This window comes from Cavia porcellus, unplaced genomic scaffold, assembly GCF_034190915.1.
Source record: "Cavia porcellus strain 051 isolate PalLab524CR breed Dunkin Hartley unplaced genomic scaffold, mCavPor4.1 scaffold_1, whole genome shotgun sequence".
NCBI classification, from domain to species: domain Eukaryota; kingdom Metazoa; phylum Chordata; class Mammalia; order Rodentia; family Caviidae; genus Cavia; species Cavia porcellus.
In genome coordinates, this window is record NW_026947484.1 from 130005203 (window position 1) to 130026765 (window position 21563).

The following is a 21563-nucleotide window of genomic DNA, read 5'->3' on the forward strand; positions in this document are numbered from 1 at the left end:
AGGGCAAAACCCCGTCTTCTGCTAGTTTGCCTACTCTTTCCAGTTTCTAGCTCAGTTCTCTGTGCATTTCCTGCTCAGGTTTGAAGATTTTCAGTCACAGAGGGCAATACATAGGGACAAGTTTAGAAAGAGGGTAATTGCGCCGCGGGATCAGCGGTCTGGAGAGCTCGGAAGAAAGGCAGTGTCAGGAAAGGGCGCGGAGAAACGCAGGGTGGAGAGGGCGGTTATGCCGGTGTTACTTTGCCTGAGGCTGCAGACTGGAGCCCAGAAAACCGCGACTGGGAAGACAGCGAGCGGGGACAACCAGCCGGCGCTGGGGGAGGGGATGCTGTGGGGAGGTGGCTCTGCGGGCCTCCAGAGGGTGTATGAGCGAGAAACTGACACTGTGTGTGTGTGTGTGTGTGTGTGCGCGCGCGCGTGTGTATGTGTGTGTGTGTGTGCGCGCGCGCGTGTTTGTGCGCGCGCGCGTCTGGCGCCTGGCCAGGGTGATTTCCCATAAACCACATGCCCCACGAGCCGCCCGCTTAAAAGGCTGTGCCGAGCGCTGGCCAGCGAAGCTCGGCCCGGGGAAAGTGAAAGTTTGCCCGGTCCTCTCTGTGCTGCAGCCCAGCTCTCTGCAATCCGGGACAGCAGCACGGCTTTCGGCCTGGGCGCGGACTTTGCAACAGCCAGCGAGAGAGGAAGAGATTAGGGTGTCCGAAGCGCCCGGCCGGCACCCAGCTGCCCATATGACCGCGCGAGGCGCCACCGGCCGCTGCCCTTCCATGGTAAGCAGCGGCGCAGCGCGGGCCCGGTGCGGGAGGATGGGGGCGCGGCGGCGGGCTGCCAGGCGCTGCCCCCTGGAGCCGACCTCCCTACTACCCGAGAGTTCCCGCCGCGGCCTCAGGCCCGGCTCTCTCAAATGCCTTTGCGCGTTGGCTCCTGGCGCGGGCCGCCTGGATCGCAGCCGTGTGGCTGCTTCTGGGGCTGTGAGGCTTCCCCGGGAAAGGGAAGGCGGCGAATCCCCATTGTACGGAGGGGTACACTGAGCCACCCACAGGCAGGAGAGAGGGTTTTGCAGTCGCGGGTGAAGGCCTTGTGTCAGTCAGGATGCCCTGCCTGTTTCTAGATAGAGTAGATGAGCACTGAGTGTGGCGCCACGGTTCCCATGGGCAGCCTTCTCCAACAGTGCACGTGCTTCTAGGCCCTGGTGGGTGCAAAGTGGGCACTTCTGGTTGGGGAAAGTTCAGGGGTCATCCAGCTTTGGGTTGCTGGGAGCAACCTGCTGGCCGAGCAAAGGAGATGGGCAAGCAACTACTTGTTCCAGCCTCGAGGCATTAGCTGTTGGGCACTTGTGTGTGTTTTAGGAAGATCTGGTCCCACAGCTGCCAAAGACTAACCCCGAATCTCTTTTCTTCTTTTTTTCCTTCTTTCTTTTGTGCTAAACCTTGTTCAATAAGTTGTGAGATCTGAGCTTCACATAGAAAAGTGTAAGGAAGATTGTAGAGTTGTGGACAGGGGCTGCTCAGAGCCGTAGAGGGGATACTTGGCCCCAACAGTGGCAGTAGCTACTGCGGCTCCTAGAAAATTCTGTTACAAATAAACAGCAAGTGACCCCATAATGTGTTTACTTTTGAGGAACCCTGCAGGAGAATGAAAAGAAAAACCAGAGAGGGGGTTCACAGGGGAGGACATGCCCAACCGAGTCAAGAGATGAGTTTGGGAGAAAGGAGGTCAGGCAAAGAGTTAAGGGCTGGAGGTGAGAGCAGGAGCAAAGAGGTGGAGCATGCAGGAGGAAAGAAAAAGGGCCAGGTTTAGGTGGGGGCAGTGGAGAGCCCAGTGACACAAGGGCTGTCTCTGTGACACTTTGTTGAAGAAGGTAGACCACGAGGATGACAGGTGAGGATGGACAGCTGTGCTAAGATGCCCGTATCTGTATCTCTCCAAGCCTTCTGCAGAGATTCCTTCCTAGGGCTGCTCCCACAGGGTGGGTGGGAGGAAGAAGGAAACCAGGAAGAGCCTGTCCAGCCAGATGCAAGCCAGAGCCTTAACCCTTGGGTGCCCATCTAGGTTCTCTTGCAGAATCTCTGAGACCTATATTCAGGATGGCCCCCTTTGGCCATCTTCAAAGTCAGCTTCCTACATGATGACCACTCTCCCACTACTGATGCCTGACATGCAGCCCAGAACCAGGCATCTCATGGGTTAAGCACTGCCCGTACCTTGCTGTTAAACATCTGTGTGTTGAAAAGCACTCAGTGGGGTTGTCTTCCTGGGCATCCTCTTCCCTAACGGCAGTTTCATTTTTACCTCTTGCACCTGGGGCTCAGATCCTCAGTGTCATCCCGCCAGGGGCAGAGTCATGGTGCAGCTGCCTGTAATAGGTCCTGATCCTGAGATGTCTAAAGGCCCGAGCAGCTGTTCCCATCCTGGGCTCCCTCTCTAACTATAGAGCCCGAAGTACTCTGCAGTCCATGACTATCCTGCCCTCTTTCGGTCTCCCTCCCAGGTCAAGCCAGGGCCCTCACAGGTCTTGTGCTAAGTGCATTGGGCCACCAAATGCCACCTTCTGTGCAGGTGGGCACTTCTGGCTGGGAAAAATCCAAAGGTCCTGCAGCTTTAGAATACTAGGGTCTTCCTCTTCTGCTATCGACTTCTGTCTGAGTTTGAGGCCTCATTATATCCCTTATCCCTGTAGCTTCCCTGATAGCTCAGCAAGAGCTGGCTTTGTAAGAACAGCAAAGCTTTGGGTTTTAGATATAAATCGGCATATTGTTGTGAGCTGCTTCTAGGCCCTCTTATTTTTTTCAATGTACTACTGATTTGTAATAGTGTCCCATCATCTGGATTACTGGGACAAAGCCCAGATCCCAGAAAGTGCCAGCCCTCATCCCACCATGCCAACATTTCCCTGAATTTGGGGCCATCAGCTGCCAGGAGGCTTAGGCACTCCCAGGGGGGCAACTTCTAGCTGGAGGGGAAAATGTCCAAGGGTTCCTCTGCCTCCGGCTGGAGAAAGGAAACCCTAAGACTAGAAATAGGGGTGAGGGGGCCTTGTGCGGAGGACTAATGGAGATGCAAAGAAGGTCAAAAACAGTGTCAGAAGCCAGTGCTGTCACCTGAGGGCAGGTGCTGAGGCAGGTAAGTGCTGAAAGACAGGAGGCTTCTCTGCTAGCTGGAGTGCCTGGCTAGCTGGATGCACAGCCTGATGGGACAGATAGGTAAGGGCCAGCCAGGGATGGTCCCAGGCTGGATCTGCTGGCTCTTATTAATCAACTAGGCTTCTTTTTGATACATATCCCCAGAGTTCCAGAAGGTCTCTGGCATGGGATGTGTTCCCTATGAAACTGAACTTGGCTCCCTGGCTCTTCCAGTGGCAGAGTCAGAGCTGTGGAGAAGCAGGTGTAAAGAAGGACTAAGCCCTGGAGGAAAAATCTCTGACTTGTGTCTGGAAGCTGGTACATACATGAACTTGAGGGAGCTCACCAGATGCTTAATTTAGTGTTAAGACTGCAGGGGTAGAATAATGAATAGAAGCAAATCCTGTTTTTGAAGCGTTTCTGTGCCATTAGAATTTAGACTAGTAAATGCACCAACTGTGTCGTCTCTAGAAGTTTGATGCACATCAATCTGTGGTTGTCCTGGATTCATTGGGGAAGGCTCCTCAGAGATTGTAGTTTGATTGTTAAGGAGGGGACACAAGTTTGTACCTTGGCTGATAATAAATCATGGGAAATCTGAGTTTGAGGATGTGTATCCTAGGGTGTGAATCAGAACCTGTAATGTTATAGGTCTGAGATCTTTGATTTCTGTCCTCAGTAGGGTATAAAGGTAGCTGGGGAAAGTGCAAGCTGGGGAGAAATGACATGTTCTCTGTCACAGGCATGGCTGTGCCCCTGGCTGCTGCTGGTGTTACCCCTGGTGAGCAGGAGTATTGCCGAGGAGATATCAGAGCACTGCAGCCACATGATTGGGAATGGACATCTGCAGGCCCTGCAGCACCTAGTGAGTATGTGGCCATGCCTTCTCCTTTGGGGAAACTGAAGCAGGAGCCAAGGAACAGGGTCAAAGAAGAGGGCCTGCAGGAATGAGGGCTACCTAGGCCATGCCTAACAGGGCTCCTAAGGCCTGTTTTGGCTCAGGGAATGAATAACTCCTTTGGAAGACAGCCCCATCTGCCTGCTGATTCAGATGTATCTAGCTCCTAGATTCCCAGATATACCATCAGCCTGGCATCAGGGCCCCCACCCAAATTTGGAGGGGAGGCTTCTGCCTAACTACTAGTCCTCTACCCTTACTTCCCTGGCTCTTGCCCCAGAGGCTGAGATGGCCTCACAATCTGGGCCATGAAGTAGCCCATGTCTTTGGAATTGTCAACAGTTCCAAACATGGTCCACCCAGGCAGCATCAAGGTATTGTCATGGCTTCTGTTCTTCCCCACAAGAGAATTTACCATCTCTCTGGCCAGTCAGGCAGGGAGCACACTACTGGCTAAGGCTAGCTCCAGGGCCCTGAACTTAGGACCTTGGGCTGGGCCTTACATTTCTCTTTCCCCTCCACCACTCTTGCATACAACTGCTGTAGATATGCAAGGCAGACCAAAGGCCATAGCATTCTCTAAGGCTTAGAACATAAACTCCTGCTCTGAAAGTCTAATAGGGGCTTTAAGGGCATCGATCTCTGGCCCCTATAGATGTTGAATTTCCAGAACTTGGTAGCCCTTGCTTGAATTTCTGCCATAACAGGATACTCACTACCTCCAAAAAGATTGCATCCTATACTGCCCTATATATTTCTCATAGATTCTTCCTTATAACACTGGCGTCTGCAATTTCATGGAGAGTGAAGTAAAAGGAAAAGATTTTTTGCTCTTCCACTGCCTCCTCTAGGCATATGGAAGGCATGGGCCTTCCCCCCAGCTTTGACTCTGTCTTTCCAGGTGTGGTTGGGTGTAGAGAGGAGCTAGATGAAATTCAAACCATGGTCCATCCAGAAACTATGGTGGCTAGGCCCCAAAGAAGCCCATGTCTCAGTTTAATCAGACCAACAGAATCATTAACAATTGTGAGGCTAGATTAGCTGCAGATACCCTGCAATTACTGGCTTGCTGTCTTTACAGATTGACAGTCAGATGGAGACTTCGTGCCACATTACCTTTGAGTTTGCAGATGAGGAGCAGTTGGTGAGTGGCAGCTATTTGCCAGTCTGTGTGTCAACCTATGTGCTTTTCCCAGGGATGGGGGCATGTAGGAACATGAAGGCACAGAAACCCTAGAGGATCCCTGGGTACTCCAGTCTGGGGTGACAACAGGTGGGGCTGAGCAGGACTCAGGGCTCGAGTTCTCTGCTCTTCCCTTCTGCATGGTGCATAACAGAGCTTTCTGGTTACCCACTTTTCCAGTTTAGGCCTAACAGTGGCACTAGGTAGTCCCTGTTCATTGTTTATTATCCTCATAGAGGTTAAAGGAGCATAGCTAGTAAGTGGTCAGAGCCTCATGAGAGCTCAGGCACTTTATCTCTAGGGCCTAAGAAATACAGACAACCTCCTTTCACATCATGTACTTTAGAAATCGATGTCATCTCCACTCTCCAGAAAGTCAGCAATATTGGAAGTGATCCAGCCCATCTTCCTAATCTACACCTAGCCAAACAGCAGATGTGGCTGATTCAGCCTCCCAGCCTCTCTAGGCTCTGTCTCCCCACAATCTGATTCCCCAAATCAGGCACTACCACAATTTCAGGAGCTTCTCTGGCCTGAGTCTGGAACACCCCCCACTCCTACCTGTCAAATAAGAGGAGCTTTGTGAAACCCCAGGTTGATTCTTCACCTCCTCATCCCTCCACGAGAAAGCACAGGCTATCTAGTCAGGTGTCTCCTTGCACAGCCTCATACACATCCATTTCCTATCCTCTTCCCTGCTCCTCGATGCCTCTGAGCCGTTGCTGACACCCGTCTCCTCGCTGTAGATGGGAGTCCACCACTATGCCATGGCTCTTTATCTTGGCACCTTGGACAGAACAGCCATGCTGCCCAAAATTGGCTTCCATCTGAGTTTCCACGTACCAAACCTTCTATTAAAAAACTGAAAACCAGCTGATGGTCCAAAGAACAGTCTCAGTATTTCATTCCTTCACTTTCTCTGTCTCATTCAGATATTTACTAGAAATCCAGTGGGTGAGGTGCAAGAAACAGAGCTAGAATAGAGTTTGTATCTAGAAAGTAGCTAGCATCATGGCACAGAGACAAAACACTGAGGATATTCTTTGGACCATGGAATAGTCCTCAGCACCCCTATTTTCTGGTGGATTTGCAAGTGCCATATCTGTGAAAGCACACTGAGAAGAAGTAGCACTAGGGATCTGAACCCTACCCTCTATATGCACATCTATCCTAATTAAAACATTGTATTCCAAAATTCCAAAGATCTCGTTAATCACAAATCGATGTTTTCTTCACTTTAGTTCAGTCGCCATAGTGCTAGGTCCCACGTGAGACTGAAAGACATCTTGAAGGCAGAATTCTCCTCATCTCTAACGTGATGCGTGTCTTCCCCAGGGGTGAGAGGAGACCAGGCTGCAGTCCTCCATGTACCTCAGATTGCAGGAATCTAGCAAAAAGCTTTGGTCCCACGTCCCACCTGCCGGGCCATAAACTCTTGGTTCCTGATTTTCAGAAAGACCCTGTGTGCTATCTTAAGAAGGCATTTCTCCTGGTGGACGACATAATGGAGGACACCATGCGCTTCAGAGATGAAACTCCTAATGCCAAGGCCATCATCCAGCTGCAGACACTGTCTGTGAGACTGAAGAGCTGCTTCACCAAGGATTATGAAAAGCAGGATAAGGTAAGCGGGTCCTGGACCTGGAGCGCTATAGAGTGAAAGATAGCTAGAGAGGAACTAGCCCACATGCTCAAAGTGCATTCACTCACCTTTCTTCATCCATCACTTACTCATTCATTTACTCTGCAAACCTTTACTTTGGACTTGTTGGCAGGAGACAGAGTGCTGGGCTGGGAAGATGTCCTCAGAACAAGAAATTCAAGGTTCTCACCTTTGCGGAACTTAGGGTCAAGTGGGGGTGGGCAGCTGTTAAACAATGGCAACTACAAACCAGCAGGGTTGTTTATGCATCTAGCAAATCGTTCTTGAGTGCCCATTGTGTACAAGGTGCTGTCCTAGACATCAGGAAACAGCTGTGATCAAAACACAGAAATCCCCACAATTACGGAGATTACATTTGGCAGTGGATAGGTCAATAAAATATATAGACAGTAAAATGACAAGTTAATAAAATTGTACAAGTACAATAAAATTACAAGTTAATGAAACATACAAGTAAAATATGTAGATAGAGCTTGGTGACAACTGCATTAGAGAGAGAGTAAACCAGGCAAGGGGAGACTTGTGGGAGGTGAGAGAGTAAGCCCCAGACTCAGAGAGCAACAGGGAACTCTAAATTAAGTGACAGTGCACAGAGACAAAGACTTCCAAATGAGAAATAGTAACTGGGATTCCAAAGACAGGTAAGAGTTAGAGAGCAATAGAGTGAAAGTGAAAAGAGGGAGAAAAAAAGAAAGGAACTAGACCATCTGGGCTGTCAAAAATGTGTGATTTTTGTCTTCATTCTGAGAGAAGCCATCATGGACTGGGAAGCAACCTAATATCACGTTGTAAGACTGTTCTGGTTGCTATACAGAGAATGGACTCCAGGGAACAGGAATGGAAGCTGGGAGACCAGCTGGAGGCTCAGGTCCAGGCAGAGCAGGTGGCAGCTTGGGTGAGGATGGTTCAGTGAAAGCAGAAGTGAGCAGACGCATCCCAGTGGGCTGCGCGTGGACCTGACTTAGTTCATGTAGAAGAGCTGAAGGGAGGAGAGAAGGGAAAAGGCAGATTAGTTTTATCTTGAGCACCTGCATATTTCAATGATGTTAAAGTGGCAACGGGCCGAACAAGAAAAGAGGGCTGTGTGTCTGGGTGTCAGGACGAAGGAACCACCAGCTTTTCAAATGGTGTGGAGAAATCAAGCAAGATAGGAGCTAAAAAGCATCTGTTTGATTTGGCAACACAGAGGTCCCTGTTTAGAGGCAGACTGGAGTGAACAGAAAGAAGCGGAGACAACACTGTGGAGAAACTTGAGTCTGAAAGATAGCAGAAGAGATGTGGCTGGAGGGCACGTGTGGTTGAGGGAGAAAAAGATTCTTCAATAAGAGATATTAAATCTGTGGTGGGCCAACATTAAGGTATCTGAGAATCACTGGGGAGCTGGTTTAAAGTGTAGGGTCCCAAAGTGCAAGGTCCTGAGTTCAATTCCCAGTACCGGAAAAAAATAATAAAAAATAAATTAAATTAAATGTAGAATCCAAGCACAGACTTCTAAAGATTCTGTTTTACAGGTCCAAAAGTGAGTCCAGGAATCCACATTTTAGGAACCTGTGCTGCCCCTGATTAAGAGAAAACTTCTTGGGCTCATTTGGGTAGACACCCACTGGTCCACAGAACAGCCAGTGAATGCTGAGAATGGACCCAGCAGGGAGGGAGCCATCCAAACCAGAGGAGCTGGTCCCGTGTGTGTCTAGGTAGGGGTTCAGCGCTCCCAGGCAGACAGTGTACCTCTCTGCTGAGACAGGTCAGGTGTCAGGGCTTCTGGCCGAAAATCCTTACACCCCTGTGAAGCATGAGGTGAAGTGTGCAGGAGCCTGGTTAACAAGGAGAAAAGCAAGAGCACTCTGAGGAGAAGCTTGATAGGGAGCTGTTCTTCCCTCACTTCACACGTGAGGAAATGAGCCCAAACTGGACAGTGTGTTTGGTTATTGTCACCTAGCTTCTGAGAGCTGTAGCTAGACCAAAGCATCTCACACATACATTTATTTAGTAAACAGTTATCACAAGCCTACTCTGTGCAGTCCAGAGGGAGGTGGTGATATCCTCAAAGACTTTGCAGCCTAGGAAACCCCATAGCTCTTCTCCGTATAGCTCAGTTTAAGGAAAAAGTTGGTGCCTGGGGGCTGCTGGCAAGTAGGTCATAATGAAGTTGTGAGCATGCATGTGTTGACGTGGTGTGAGAGTGGAGGCAGGACCAGAACTGAGCCCTGCCTGAGGAATTTCAGCATTAGAAGTCAGGAGCCTGCAAAGGACAGTGAAGCGGATGCTGGATAGGTGAAGGAAACACAGCTCCTCTGAGTGAGGGGACTGGTCCCAGGAGCAGAAAAGAAGAAAGCCACTCAGCAGACAGGTGTGGGGCACCTCGGCCCATCCTCCAAAATGCACCAATGCCAGCAAAGGACCCCATCCCTTCTCGCTCCCTTATTCCATTCTCTATACCAAAACAAAATGATTTTTCTAAAACTCAAGTCTCTGTGTTACACTGTTCACCTCCCCAAAAATTCTTTGAAGTTTCCCTTTTTTCTATAGATAAAATTAAATTTTTGCCATGTTCAAAAAGCCGCTACAGACCAAGGATGTGGCTGACTTCCAGTTATTGCCACTTTCCTCTAGATTGTAATACTGCAGCTATTTCAGTCTTCTGACAACTTGAGACATTTCATACACTTTTCTGCCTCAGGACTTTTGCACAATCCATTCTCACTACCAGAGTGGTTCTTCCAAACCCTACCTTTTCTCCTGATTAATGTTTCTTTCATCTTTTAGTTGATTCCTTGGGGAATTTCTCCCTGAACCCTCATCTAGTTCTGTTGTTATACACCTTTAGATTGCTCAGCACTTTCTCATAAAGCTCCCTGCAGATGTAACAGTTTATTTAGTGCCAATGACTTGCTGGACTCAGTGTCCAGCTCAGGCAGGAACTATATCTCTCTTGTTCATTGTTCTGTACCCAGTAATTAACTAGATGCCTGGCACATAAATTTGTATGGGTAGATTCATGAATAAATACCATATCTCCATAACCTCAGAGCTGATTCTGCTGCAAACCAGAGGAAGGGGAGAAAGCAGACAAAGGGGGAAAAGAAGATTGACGTAAGAAAGGCCAAGGGAATTTAACAAACATGATAGTTACATTAAGCCAATAGTCATGCTCACCAAAGGGGGCCCTGCTCTCCTTCCAGGCCTGTGTCCGAACTTTTTATGAGACTCCCCTCCAGTTGATGGAAAAGATCAAGAATGTCTTCAATGAAACAAAAAATCTCCTTGAAGAGGACTGGAAGATTTTCACCAAGAACTGCAGTGACAGTTTTGCTAAGTGCTCCAGCCCAGGTAAGCACCAATGGGCCAGCAAGTGGAAGATGGCATGTGGGGCTGGGAGGATTTGGCTGCTACATGTGTTTCTGTGTGTGTAGAAGTGCTTGTTTCGTGGACATGTGTGGCTTCGTGTACCTTGGGGTCTTTTCTAGCATGTGTGTATGCATGCCTATGTCTATCTGCATGTAGAAACTGGTGGCTGTGAGGTTAGGGGTAAAGCAATATAGGCATGAAGGGATACCCATCTCCAGCTCTGCAGACTGGCCAAACTTATGGAGGTTCTGTGGAAAGAGCAGACATCCCATCTGGTGTCTGTGAATCACCAGGATACCCTGGCTCCACAACTCCCCAGGATGCCTTGGGAGTCCCCTCAAGGGACAAGGCTGAATTTGAAGTCTGAACATCAAACTCTTCTGTCGTTGGCTCACACTTTGTACTCTGTGTGTCCTCGTCTCAGCGTCCTGTGCCAGTGCCGTACTTCATTCAACCTTGCTCTCTGAGGCACGAGCTGAGGTCCTGCAACTGGCCAATGGCCAAGTCCAGTCTCATTGTTTCAATTCCAAAACCTCAAGCTTTGGTCATACTCCACATCAGCCTGCTCTTGTTGGTGCCTATGGGCTATGTGGCTCCTGTCTGTGCATGAAATCAGTCGTGGGTGCTTCTGTGTCTTGTGTTAGTCTGGGAGGTCATGGCTCAATCTCCTGGCTGCTGCTCACATCTGGCTTGGCCTCTGCCAGCTGGAACCCCAGTACAAGTTGTCCTTTGATTTTCTTCACCCTGGATCCCAGTCTGTACATCTGTGCCACTCTTTGCACTCTGCCCGTGATTCGCTGTTCACTGTTCCTTCCTCGTCTGAGTCCTGTGTCATGAGCATTTGCTGCAATCTGTCCCCTCCTCCTCAGCCTCAGGCTGAGTTAGGAGATGAGAAACGGCCATACCCACATCCCCCTCTTGGCCCCCTGGAGAAGCTGTGCTGGAGGCTGGTGACTCTATTTCTTCCGTGTCTTTCTCTCTCCCCCTCTCTGTGGTTCTTTCAGATGTGGTGACCAAGCCTGATTGCAACTGCCTGTACCCCAAAGCCACCCCTAGCAGTGACCTGGCCTCTGTCTCCCCTCACCAGCCCTTCATCCCCTCCAAGGTCCCTAAGACTGGCTTGACTTGGGCTGATTCTGAGGGGACAGAGGGCAGGTCCCTCTTGCCCAACAAGCAGCTCCTTCACACAGTGGACCCAGGCACTGCAAAACATCGACCACCCAGGAGCACCTGCCAGAGCCTCGAGTCACCAGAGACACCAGGCCTCGAGGACAGACCTACTGGAGGTTCACCACAGCCTCATCCTTCTGCCAGGACCCCCGGCTCTGGGGTGAAAGGCATTCTTGACTCTGGACTGGACACTGCCTGGGCCTTGGAAGAGGCCTCTGGTGAGGCTAGTGAGGGTCCCGTACCTCAAGGGGCAGAGTTTTCCCTCTCCAGGCCAGAAGAGGGCAGCATCCAGGTACAACAGGCCATACCCAACAACCTCCTCTCGGCATCTTCTATGCTCCCAACAACCGAGGACCAACAGCCACCCTTGCCTGAGGTGGACCCTGTGAGATCCACTGGCCAGGCCAAGCATGATGTTCTTGAGAAGACAGACCATGCATCTCTCCTGCCCACAGAGGGTGAGGAGACAGGCTCTACCCAGACCTCGTCACTTCGACCCCAAGGCCTCAGCAATCCTGCCACCCTTTCTGCTCAGCCACAGCTTCCTGGAAGCCACTCCTGGGGAATTGTGCTGCCCCTTAGAGAGCTGGAGGGCAAGAGGATCACCAGGAACCGGAGGAGCCCTGCAGAGCTGGAAGGAGGACAAGCGAGCAAGGGGGTAGCCAGGCCCCTGGCCTCTTTTAACTCCGTTCCTTTGACTGACACAGGCCATGAGAGGCAGTCTGAGAGAACCCTCAACCCCCAGCTCCCTGGGTTCGTCTTCTACCTGCTGGTGTCCAGCGTCATCCTGGTCTTGCTGGCCGTTGGTGGCCTGCTGTTCTACAGGCGGAGGCGGAGGGTAAGGAGGCCCCGGGGAAGACAGGAAGGCACTCACAGAGGCAGAGCTCAGACTGGGTGTGACTGTAGGCTGGAGGATAACCTGAGTTCCACCCGGGCTCTTCAGATGCTGAGCAGTGGGGTCTGACCTAGCACAAAGTATGGAAAATAGAAACGGAAATCTGTTTCAAGAATCAGGAAGGTTCCAGCCAGGAAGTTAATGGGAAGGGCCAAGCATAAGGAAGTAGGAAAAAAAATTGGGGGCTAAAAGCAGGATGACAACTGGGCAGGAGGAGGAAAGAGGAGAACAGTGCTGTACATGGGATCTCTGCAGAGCCATAGCATGAAGATTCACTGGATGTGGCTGCAGGGGTAGGGACAGGGGTGTGGGTGTCCTTAGCAAAAAGAGGCCTTAGGAATTTTCCCTGCCTTCTGCATGATCCAACTTTTGAGTAGTTGGAGGACTCTGGTAACTTACACTTTAATGGCTGGGAATGGGGCCACTATCACCCCCCCCATACACACTTCTCAGCAAGTCTGTTCTTTTCTGTTTCCAGAATCATCAAGAGCCTCTGACAGTGGATTCTCTCATAAGGCTCCCAGACAGCAGGTGAGAGGTTGGGTTGGGCTCAGGGAGGCACTGGAGGTCTGACTTGAGATCTTTTTACCTTTTATCCTTGAGTAGGGGAGGCTTTCCTTAATTTCTCTGAGAAAATGGAGCTATAGATCAGAATGGAGGTGGGGAGGAAGGGCCTCTTTTCTTTCCTAGGTAGCTGGAGCTTTTTCCTGATTTCTTCTTAGAGGTGGGCAGTTCTAGGTCTTCTAAATCTGAGTGGGCAGGAGCACATCCTGTCTGAGGATTGAGGATACGCCTATAGGGGTGACTCCTGTGCTCCTGCTGAAGTCTTATGCTGGTCCTATGCTCTGCCTGCAGCTCCATGATCCCGGATGAGGACAGACAGGCGGAACTGCCAGTATAGAGGAAATCCTAAGGTAAAATTCTAATTTTGATCTCTCTCTACCCCTCATCTGTTGCTGGAATCCCCAGCTCCCCTGAGGCCCAAACACTTGCCCCTCTTCCATTGGTTTCCAAGTCCCTCTAGCAGGCACCTTCGCATGTACCTCACACTAGATGTTCTACATTTGGCAAGGTTATTTCTACCTTCCAGGTTTTGGAATCATAGTGTCATAGAATCTGAGTCTAAAGAGGGATTTCAGAGGTCCTGTGACCTTTGACCACCCTGATAGGGACAACAGGTCCCGCATCCTCCAACATGGGGTCAGCCAGCTTCCTGACACATTGTCCAGTCCCTGTCAAGTTCTTCACCTAGCCACAGCCTGTGTCTTCTTCAGTTAACTCAGAGAAAGGCCTTCCTCGTGGGAGCAAAACTGCCTTTCCTGCCCCTTCCTCACGGCTCCTACTTCCTGTTCTCACGAAGCCCTCAGACATTTAAAGCACAGCCAAGTTCTTCAAATATTGTTTACATGATATGGTTTCAGACCCCTCGCCATCTGGGACACATTTGTTTGTCAATATCCCTCTGAAAATACGGTACCTAGCGCTGGAGACAGTACTCCAGATATTGTCTGTCCAGCTTAGAGTACATCTTCCTTGGTCTGGACAGTTTTCTTCTCACTCAGATTGATTGCATTAGCTTTTAATAACTACATCACATTGTTGTCATATACTGAGTTGTGGTCTACTAAGAACCCTAATTCTATTTCCCCTGAACCTCTACCCAGCCAGCCATCTCCATTCTGTACCTGCACAATTTTTTTCTTTTTTTTTTCACTAAAGCACAGTTTATACTCACCCTTGCTCAAAGCACCCTTCTGCCCATTCTCCAGGCAACTGAGAATGTTTCCACTCCTAGTTCTGTCATTTTTGTGACCCCCTGCATGTTGATGAGTGCCTTTGTTGGCCTTACCCATGTTTTTGATAAAGATGGGATGGGTGTTGTTCCTTCTCAACTCCATCCCACAAATGGCCCACCAGGAACCCTTCTTGACTGTCTCTCCAACCCTCTGGTTGCTCCTTTAACACACACCCCTCTTCTATTTTGCATCTTCTTAATCCTACATTTGTTTGCATATATTTGGTTGCTGTTTTTTTTTAAAGTCTTATTTTATGTGTATATGTGCACTCTGCACTGCTAAGAAGTTTCTAAGCCACCTGATGGGACTTTCTTCCACTTCTTTTGCATTTCTTTTTTTCATTCCAGGTTCTAGCACAGAGAGGGTCACTCCATACTTGCCCGGAACCTTCTCCATTCCATTCTCTTTTCTCTGCCAAGATTTCACTTGGACAGGGGACAGGGAAGGGCCACAGGGAAGGGCCACAGTGAGGCCCACTTGGCTCACTAGGTGACCTATGGTGGCCCTCTGTCAGGCACCAGCGGTCCAGACTAGTGCTTTGATGAGGGAGTTGAGAGCAGAAAACTCAGAAGCATCTGTGAAGGACATAGGGCTATAGAGAACTCAGACACCAGCACCTCACTGACAGGGAACTGGAGGTCGGAGAGCAATCTGGAGCATGCCCTCTTGGTCCTTTTTCCCTCTTGGGCCCTGGCGGAATCTGTGACCTGGCTATGCCATTATGGCTCATGTTCAGCTATAGTTTCCCCTTCTCTCCCCTCCAGATCATGGGAATGGGCTGAGAGCCAGAGCTGTGGGTCCATCTTCCCTCCTTACCCATCACAGACTTGACCAGTGGGGCCATAGACATGAGGGAGGGAGGCACTACATAGAGTTCAAAGTCAAACTGTTGGATGGAGTCCAGGGGATTTCTGCTCTGGGAACAAAGCGTTCTAAGGATGCTAGGCAAGGGGACAAGGGGGAGGGGGGGTGGAGAGAGGGCAGGGCCCTGGCTCCCACGCATGATGCGAGAGGCAAATACCTCGGCCCATCTGGGTGACTGAGTGGCTCAGGGGTAGCATATATGAGACAGGCAAAAATTTCCTTGTCCCAAAACTGTGCACCTCTGGCCTCCATTACCTTTGCCTCGATATCATCTGCTAAGATACTTTCTGATGAAGGGCGTGAAGGTGCAAATGCAATTCTTTGCTAGAAATAGCAGGCATCTCTATTGGTTCATCTGACATTTGAGCCCATCTTGTCCGAGGAAGGGTCTGCAAACACCAACGCATTCTTGCACCACTCCCCCCAAGCGTCTCTGCTTGGGCAATGACTCGTCCCCCTACTTCACCCTGACCTCCCCCAGGCCCTACTGCCTCCTCCTGTGGTCCCTGGTTCCCAGGAGGAAGTAGGAGGTGAGGCCAGTCTGTCCAGAGGCTTGGCTGACTGCCAGGCAAAGCTGCCTCTTCCCTCTGCGGTGTCTGGAGTGGCTGGGAGGGTAAGGGAAGAGATGGGAGGAAATCCTGCCTGCAGCACCGCCAGAAGCCCACAGGAATGCCATACCTCTCCAAGCCACGTCCTCAGCGACCCTCTCCACACTCCCACTCGGCTGACCAGCATCCCCTTTTCTCCCCTACAGCTGAGCACACAGGACTGTCTCTCCATGGGAGAAGATGATGGGGCTGTCCGCCACTACCCTCCCCAGCTCTTCTGGAAATGTGGCCTTTCTACCACCTGAGCACCTGCCTGCCAGGACTGGACCAGAGCAGCCAGGCTGGAGTTCCTACGACTTGACACTCAGACTTTCAACCGACTGAGAGAGGGCCAGACGACGCCCTGCACACTGCCACTATTTATTGTGGGCCCTGGAGGCTCCGTGAGCTTGAGGAAGGCTAGCGAGCTGGCTCAGGACCTTCTCTCTCAGGGTCTGCACCCTCTGCTTCTTCCTCTCCATGCCAGCACTTGGGTCAGGAGTCCACTCACCTGTGGCACGTGGGAGACAAGAGTGGGTGCTGAGGAGCCACCTGTTGCCAAGAGATGTCATCTTTGACGCAGAGGGACCTGTCTCCAGAGAGGCGTCTTTGATCAGGGTGGGGCAGAATCAGCCTGATTTCCTATAAAGACGAGCAGCCCCAAAGATAGGAAAAAATGAGGCCTCTGGCTGTGTGCACTAACAGCTTGAAAGGATCTACACCCTCTACTCACCTGAGTGCCCTCCACTGGTGGCCAGGTGGCAAGAGGAGGCCAGCTCTGCCCTCAGGACCTGCCTACCCTGACTCATGATGCCAAGAGGAAGACCTAGCTCTGGCCTGTACACCTCCTTCCCTCCAGCCCCTGCCAGAGCTTCTCCTGGAGGCTGGGCAGAAGCTCCCCTCATGAAGGAAGCCATTGCACTGTGAAAATTGAACTTGCCTGCTGAACAGCCTGCCCCATCCATCCCCATGAGTAAGCATCCGTCCAAACATCCCCGACCTCTCCAGCCTCTCCCCAGCTTCCTGCACTGAGCTGGCCTCACCTGTCAACTGAGGGAGCCCCTAAGCCCTAACTTTCTCTTGACCCAGCCTTTGACTCCTCGGGTGGAGCAGGTGTAATAACTACCCAGGCCACCAGCCAAAGCTGGTCTTTAGGCTGTGTGTTCACCTAGATTTCTGCATCTTGCACTTTGACATTCCCAAGTGGGAAGTGACTAGTGGGAGGGAGAGAAAGGGGAGGCCATGGAGGCAGACAGGTACAGGGAAAGCTCTGACTGAGAGCGATTTGGAAGTATGGATATGCCTCTGAGCCTGGGGAGACATCTGCACCCCAACCCCTCAGTCCAGTCTACTTTGTCTGCTGCCAGCAGACACCTGCAGCTAAACAGATTTTTCCCATCAGGAGCCCTGGAGCTGGGCTGCACTCCAGCCCCACCTGCATGGCCCCAGCTCTCCTTCTCTTTTGGTCCTTCTTTTTCCTGACCCCTTTCAGCAATGACACCCTCCAACTCTAACCCCATGCCCACCGTCCTGGGCCAAGCAAGCCAGAGCTGGAGAGGAACTAGACCAGGCACCTGCCTCCAACTCTACTCTGAGGACTTCTGCTTCCTGGACTGGCCCTTGCCATGGCTCTGAGACCTGGGCAGCAGATGACAGGGCTGTCACTTGACCCTCAGTCCCTTTATGCTGCTGTGTCCCTCCTCTTCTGCCATCCTGGGCCCTCCACTGAGAGATCCTGCCCTCCCTGGTTGTGACCTTCTCTCCCTGCCAGAGAGTGAGGGTCTGCTGGCCCACTGCCCCATCCTGATGATGACAGCTGAGGGAAGGGCAGCTGAGAACTTTCTTATGGGGCTCATCCTTCTAGTCACAGACTCCATATTCCATGCTAGAAAACATGTATTTTAAAATGGAAGGATAGAAAACAGATAAAAAGATATTCCCCCATACCCATCAGTTTCAAACATATATTATTTAAAAAATCAAAACAGCAAATTCAACCCATTGCAGAAGCTCTCTGTGGGCACTTGGTGACACCATAGTGGAAGATGCTCCTCTGGGTGCCCCCGTTTTGGCTACCTGCACAGGATCCCTTACTTCCCTCTGAGAAAGCCCAGAGGGAACATTGGCTCACGAACTGTGAGAGTGTGTTTTTATACTTGGAAGTGGTGAATTATTTTATATAAGGTCATTTAAATATCTATTTAAAAAATAGGAAGCTGCTTATATATTTAATAATAAAAGAAGTGCACAAGCTGCCACGTGTGAGTCTTGGGAAAAGTTGTTTTTGGGATGTGGGTGGCAAATCTAGGGGTGGGCAGGCATAAGCTGCTGGGTGAGCCCCAGCTCAGAAAATTTTTTTCAGGGTACATGGGGAAGGAGAGCTCTCTCCCAAGTTTTAGACTTGTTACTAAAACCTCATGTATTGCTGCTGTCCGAAACATGCATCTACGTATCTGTGTAATAAGAAATCTGGCAAAAAGCAGCCAAACCTCAGGCCTGGCCACTGGCCCTTGTTCCAGCCCTGCCTCGCCCAGCCTGGGAAAATGGCTGGTTGGGCTCTATCCAAAGGCCCTAGGGGCCTGCAAGGAGGAGGCTTTGACCACTGAACCTTCTGGTCCATGGGAGAAGGAGCTGGCCAGGTACTCACCGGGTGCCGAGGTGAGCGCTCATTCCACCCTGGGAAAGGGACAAGGCTAGTGAGGGATGAGCCTGCCCTCTGTGTGAGGGACTTCCAGGCCTGATCCTCCCCCTGGAAGTGGAGAGGAGACCAAAGATGTGGCCTTTGATGGGGGAAAGGGATGTTATGAGAGAAAAGCAACTGAAAGTCCACGTGCCCCAAATACACACCTCAGGCAAAGCTGAGGCAAGAGGGACCTCCCCATCTCTGAGATGCAGTGGACAAAGTTCTGGATCATCTGTCCTGAAAAATACTGATATCTGAGCCCTACAACTAGATCAGAACACCAGGGTCTCAGGCAGGGACCAAGCATTAGACTCTGTAAGACATTTCAAGTGACTCAAATGGGATCCAGGGTGAGAAGCATCCTAACCACACTGTTGGATATAGCTTCTCTGCAAGTTTAAATTCATTAAAATCAAATAAAAATAAGTATCCAGCTGCTCAGCTTCACTAGCCACATATGGCTGCCATGCTGGACAGCACAAAGGTAGGATATTTGCATCACTGCAGAAGTGCTACCGGACAGTGCTACCTGAAAGCCTGGGTCCCTGCATTTAGAGGACCAAGGATGTAGAAATAGGACCAGCATTAAGTTTTCAGGTGTCTCAGTCCACTTTTCCTGTGTGTTTGCTCTCCTACCTCATCCCTCCCTATTTCTCCTTCTACCCAAAAGAGAGAGTTTTGAAGAAACATTTTTCCTTCAAGCTTTTGACTCAAAAGTTCTCGTCCTCTGAGAAGCCTCCCCAGCCTGACTCAGGCCCCTAAGGCCCCAGGCCTCAAGTTTTGGTCCTTCCTCCCCTGTGCTTTTCTAGACCTAGCACCTATCCTCCTGTCCTCTGTCCCTTCAGGCCATAGAATGTGGCAGAGACTGTGTTGCCCCTCTTCATATCCCAGTGGTTGAGCATACCCTGGCACACAGAGGTACTAAGTAAATGTAGGTCATGAACACATGATTAAAGAGTGGTAATGCAAATTCTCACCAGATTTCATCAATGCCATCTCCTAGGGCTCCTACAAGTATTAACCAATGGAATTAATACCTAATAACTACAATCAATGACCAAGCTGGGCAAGCATTAAAAGCAAACAGATCTTTCTATCTTCTGACAGAACTAGGTTAGAATTCTGCTCGATCAGAGACATGTATGCATAGGAGGTATATTTTAAAGCCTTTAAGCAACACTTGCAGGAAAACAAACAAAAACAGAATCCTACCCCTTATCTCCCTTTCCAGAAATCCCAGAAGTCCCAGAGACTCTCGGCAGCCCTTTTCTCAGGCTTGACCTGCTGCAGATGCTGTTTAGGAAGCATCAGACCTTTAAAGCACTATTCACGGGATTTAGAATGAGAATTTAAGTCCTTGACTTTGATGTCTTATTGCCTGGCTGTGTGATCTTTAGTAAGATGCTAGCCTCTGAGCCTCAGTTTTCTTGTCCTCTGTAGAACTACTTTTAAAATATGCACCAAATGTACTTAAACTGACATTCAAATAAAATGATAAACCCAAAGGCTCTTAGTGGACTCCAAAGGGCTGTAGTAAATGAAATGTGCTCTGATGCTGCCCTTGCCAGGTGGTTCAACAGTGCCCATGCCAAATAGTTTCATTGTGGGCACACAGTGGGGAATGAGGATGCTTCCAGGGTCTGGCTGATCTCTGTGGAAGGTGGCAAAGCCTGAATGGATGAGGAGATTGATGTGCAGGATCAGGAACTCCTGTTCGGAGTGTATAAGCAGAAGGGCCCAGCCAAACCTCTAAACCCCTATCCGGCCAGAAGCAGGAAAGTGAATCAGAAGCAACCAGGAAGAAGCCTGAGGTTAACCTCGTGCAGGCAGTGGGCCATGGCACAGAAGAGGTTGATGAGTGCTCTGGGGTCTGGGCAGAGCCTGGTGGGCATCCCAGGAGCCCCTGAGCAAGGCTCTAAAATTATTTGGAGGTGGAGAGTAACTAGGCACTGTGGGGAAAAGAGGCTAAGTTTCCCAGCCAGCACTCCTCCCCTGCCCCAGTGATGTCCTTTCTGCCAGAGCAGCACTTTTGTCCCTTGGTTTGCCTCTTGTGTTTTCAGGGAGTGGGAGCAGGAAACATCCTGGCTTGGATGCTGGGACTGCTGAGCGAACAGGGTGACCTATGCCAGTCTGGAAAGCCCCGCAGCAAAGAGGCTGAACACAGAGAGACCTGCTTTCTGCCCCTGCAGAGACTGTAGCCAGATCTTCAATTAGGGACTACAGGAAAGCTTGTGGGCTTATGCTGATAGTACCGTCTAGCATCCGCACTGACTCATCTCCAAAAGTGGGCGGTTGGGAGTCAGGAGAGGTAATGGATGGCAGCCCTTGCAACACCTCGAGTTCTGTAGGGACAGTTCCAGGGCAAGCAAGGGCTGAATGGGCAGCTCTGTGCCTCACAAAGGAAAAACAACGAAACATGGGCAGAGGACAGCCTACAAAGCTGAGGAGAAAGTGTCATTGTGTATATTCTTTCTACAAACTTGCCATGAGGAGCACAAGAAGAAAGAGTCAATGCATCAACTTTCCAAAGTTTTCTAAGAAGTTCTCAGTAAGGTGTCATGCCAGGACTGCAAAAGAGAAAAGAAAACCTGAAGACATAGCAAAGGCCCATGAGGAAAGAAAAACAAAAGCTTAAACTCCCTCAGAGAAAGCAAAAAGAAGTTCAAGGAACTTAAGGTATGCAAGAGGCCTCTGTCACCCTTCTTGTCCTGTCCTCAGTTCACCCCTAATCAAAGGAGAGCATTCCTGCCTATCCGTTGGTGGTGTTCTCACAAACAAAATTGTAAAACGTGGTGGAATAATACTGCTGCAGGTGACAGGCTGCCTTCAGAAGGCTGCTCAGCTGATGGAAAAATGCAGAAAAGATATTGCCGTATGCTGAGCTAATGGAAAGCCTGATACAGGCAAACAAAGGAAGAGAGCTGCAAAAAGCAAGAAGAGGAGACGGAGGAAGAAAAAGACAAGAAAGAAGATGATTCCACTGGTCACACTGGCCACTGGGGAGACTAAAGTAGAAGGAACACTTTAGCCCAAGAATTCAAGGCCCCTGGACAACATAGCAGGACCCTGTCTCAAGAAAAAATATAATATTTAAGTGGGTTCTAGCACAATTTTTTCTCATCTATAAAGCATGTAAACTATTCCCCACACTCAAGTTTCTCTTTTTAAAGAAAAAAAGATTAAATGTAAGGCTGTGTAAGATTTGTTTCTCAGTGGTAGAGTGTTCTCTTTTTGTGTATAGCACACTACCAAATGAGTCTTTAGAAAGCCCCATCTTCTCTGTATTTTCAGTGGCCTCTACACTGGTTGTTACAGGATGAGAGTCATAAGTTGGTATAGACATTTAAAGTAGGTTGG

At 50.0% G+C, this 21563-nt stretch overlaps 1 protein-coding gene across 3 annotated transcripts; it reads left to right on the forward strand.

Annotated features, from left to right (window-relative positions):
• Positions 1-484: 484 nt before the first annotated feature.
• Positions 485-17781, forward strand: Csf1 (colony stimulating factor 1). 3 transcript variants are annotated; one of them, XM_013143085.3, is made up of 9 exons: positions 485-767; positions 3862-3984; positions 5099-5161; positions 6654-6824; positions 10046-10193; positions 12089-12219; positions 12755-12807; positions 13132-13190; positions 15691-17781. In XM_013143085.3, the coding sequence occupies exons 1-8, from the start codon at positions 729-731 to the stop codon at positions 13175-13177; spliced, it is 774 nt and encodes a 257-aa protein (XP_012998539.1). In that variant the 5' UTR covers positions 485-728; the 3' UTR covers positions 13178-13190; positions 15691-17781. The 3 variants fall into 3 exon arrangements, with proteins under 3 accessions (XP_012998539.1, XP_003479261.1, XP_012998537.1); XM_003479213.5 differs by having other exon boundaries at positions 495-767; positions 11216-12219; XM_013143083.2 differs by lacking the exon at positions 485-767 and having other exon boundaries at positions 3862-3988; positions 11216-12219.
• The last annotated feature ends 3782 nt before the right edge of the window (positions 17782-21563 follow it).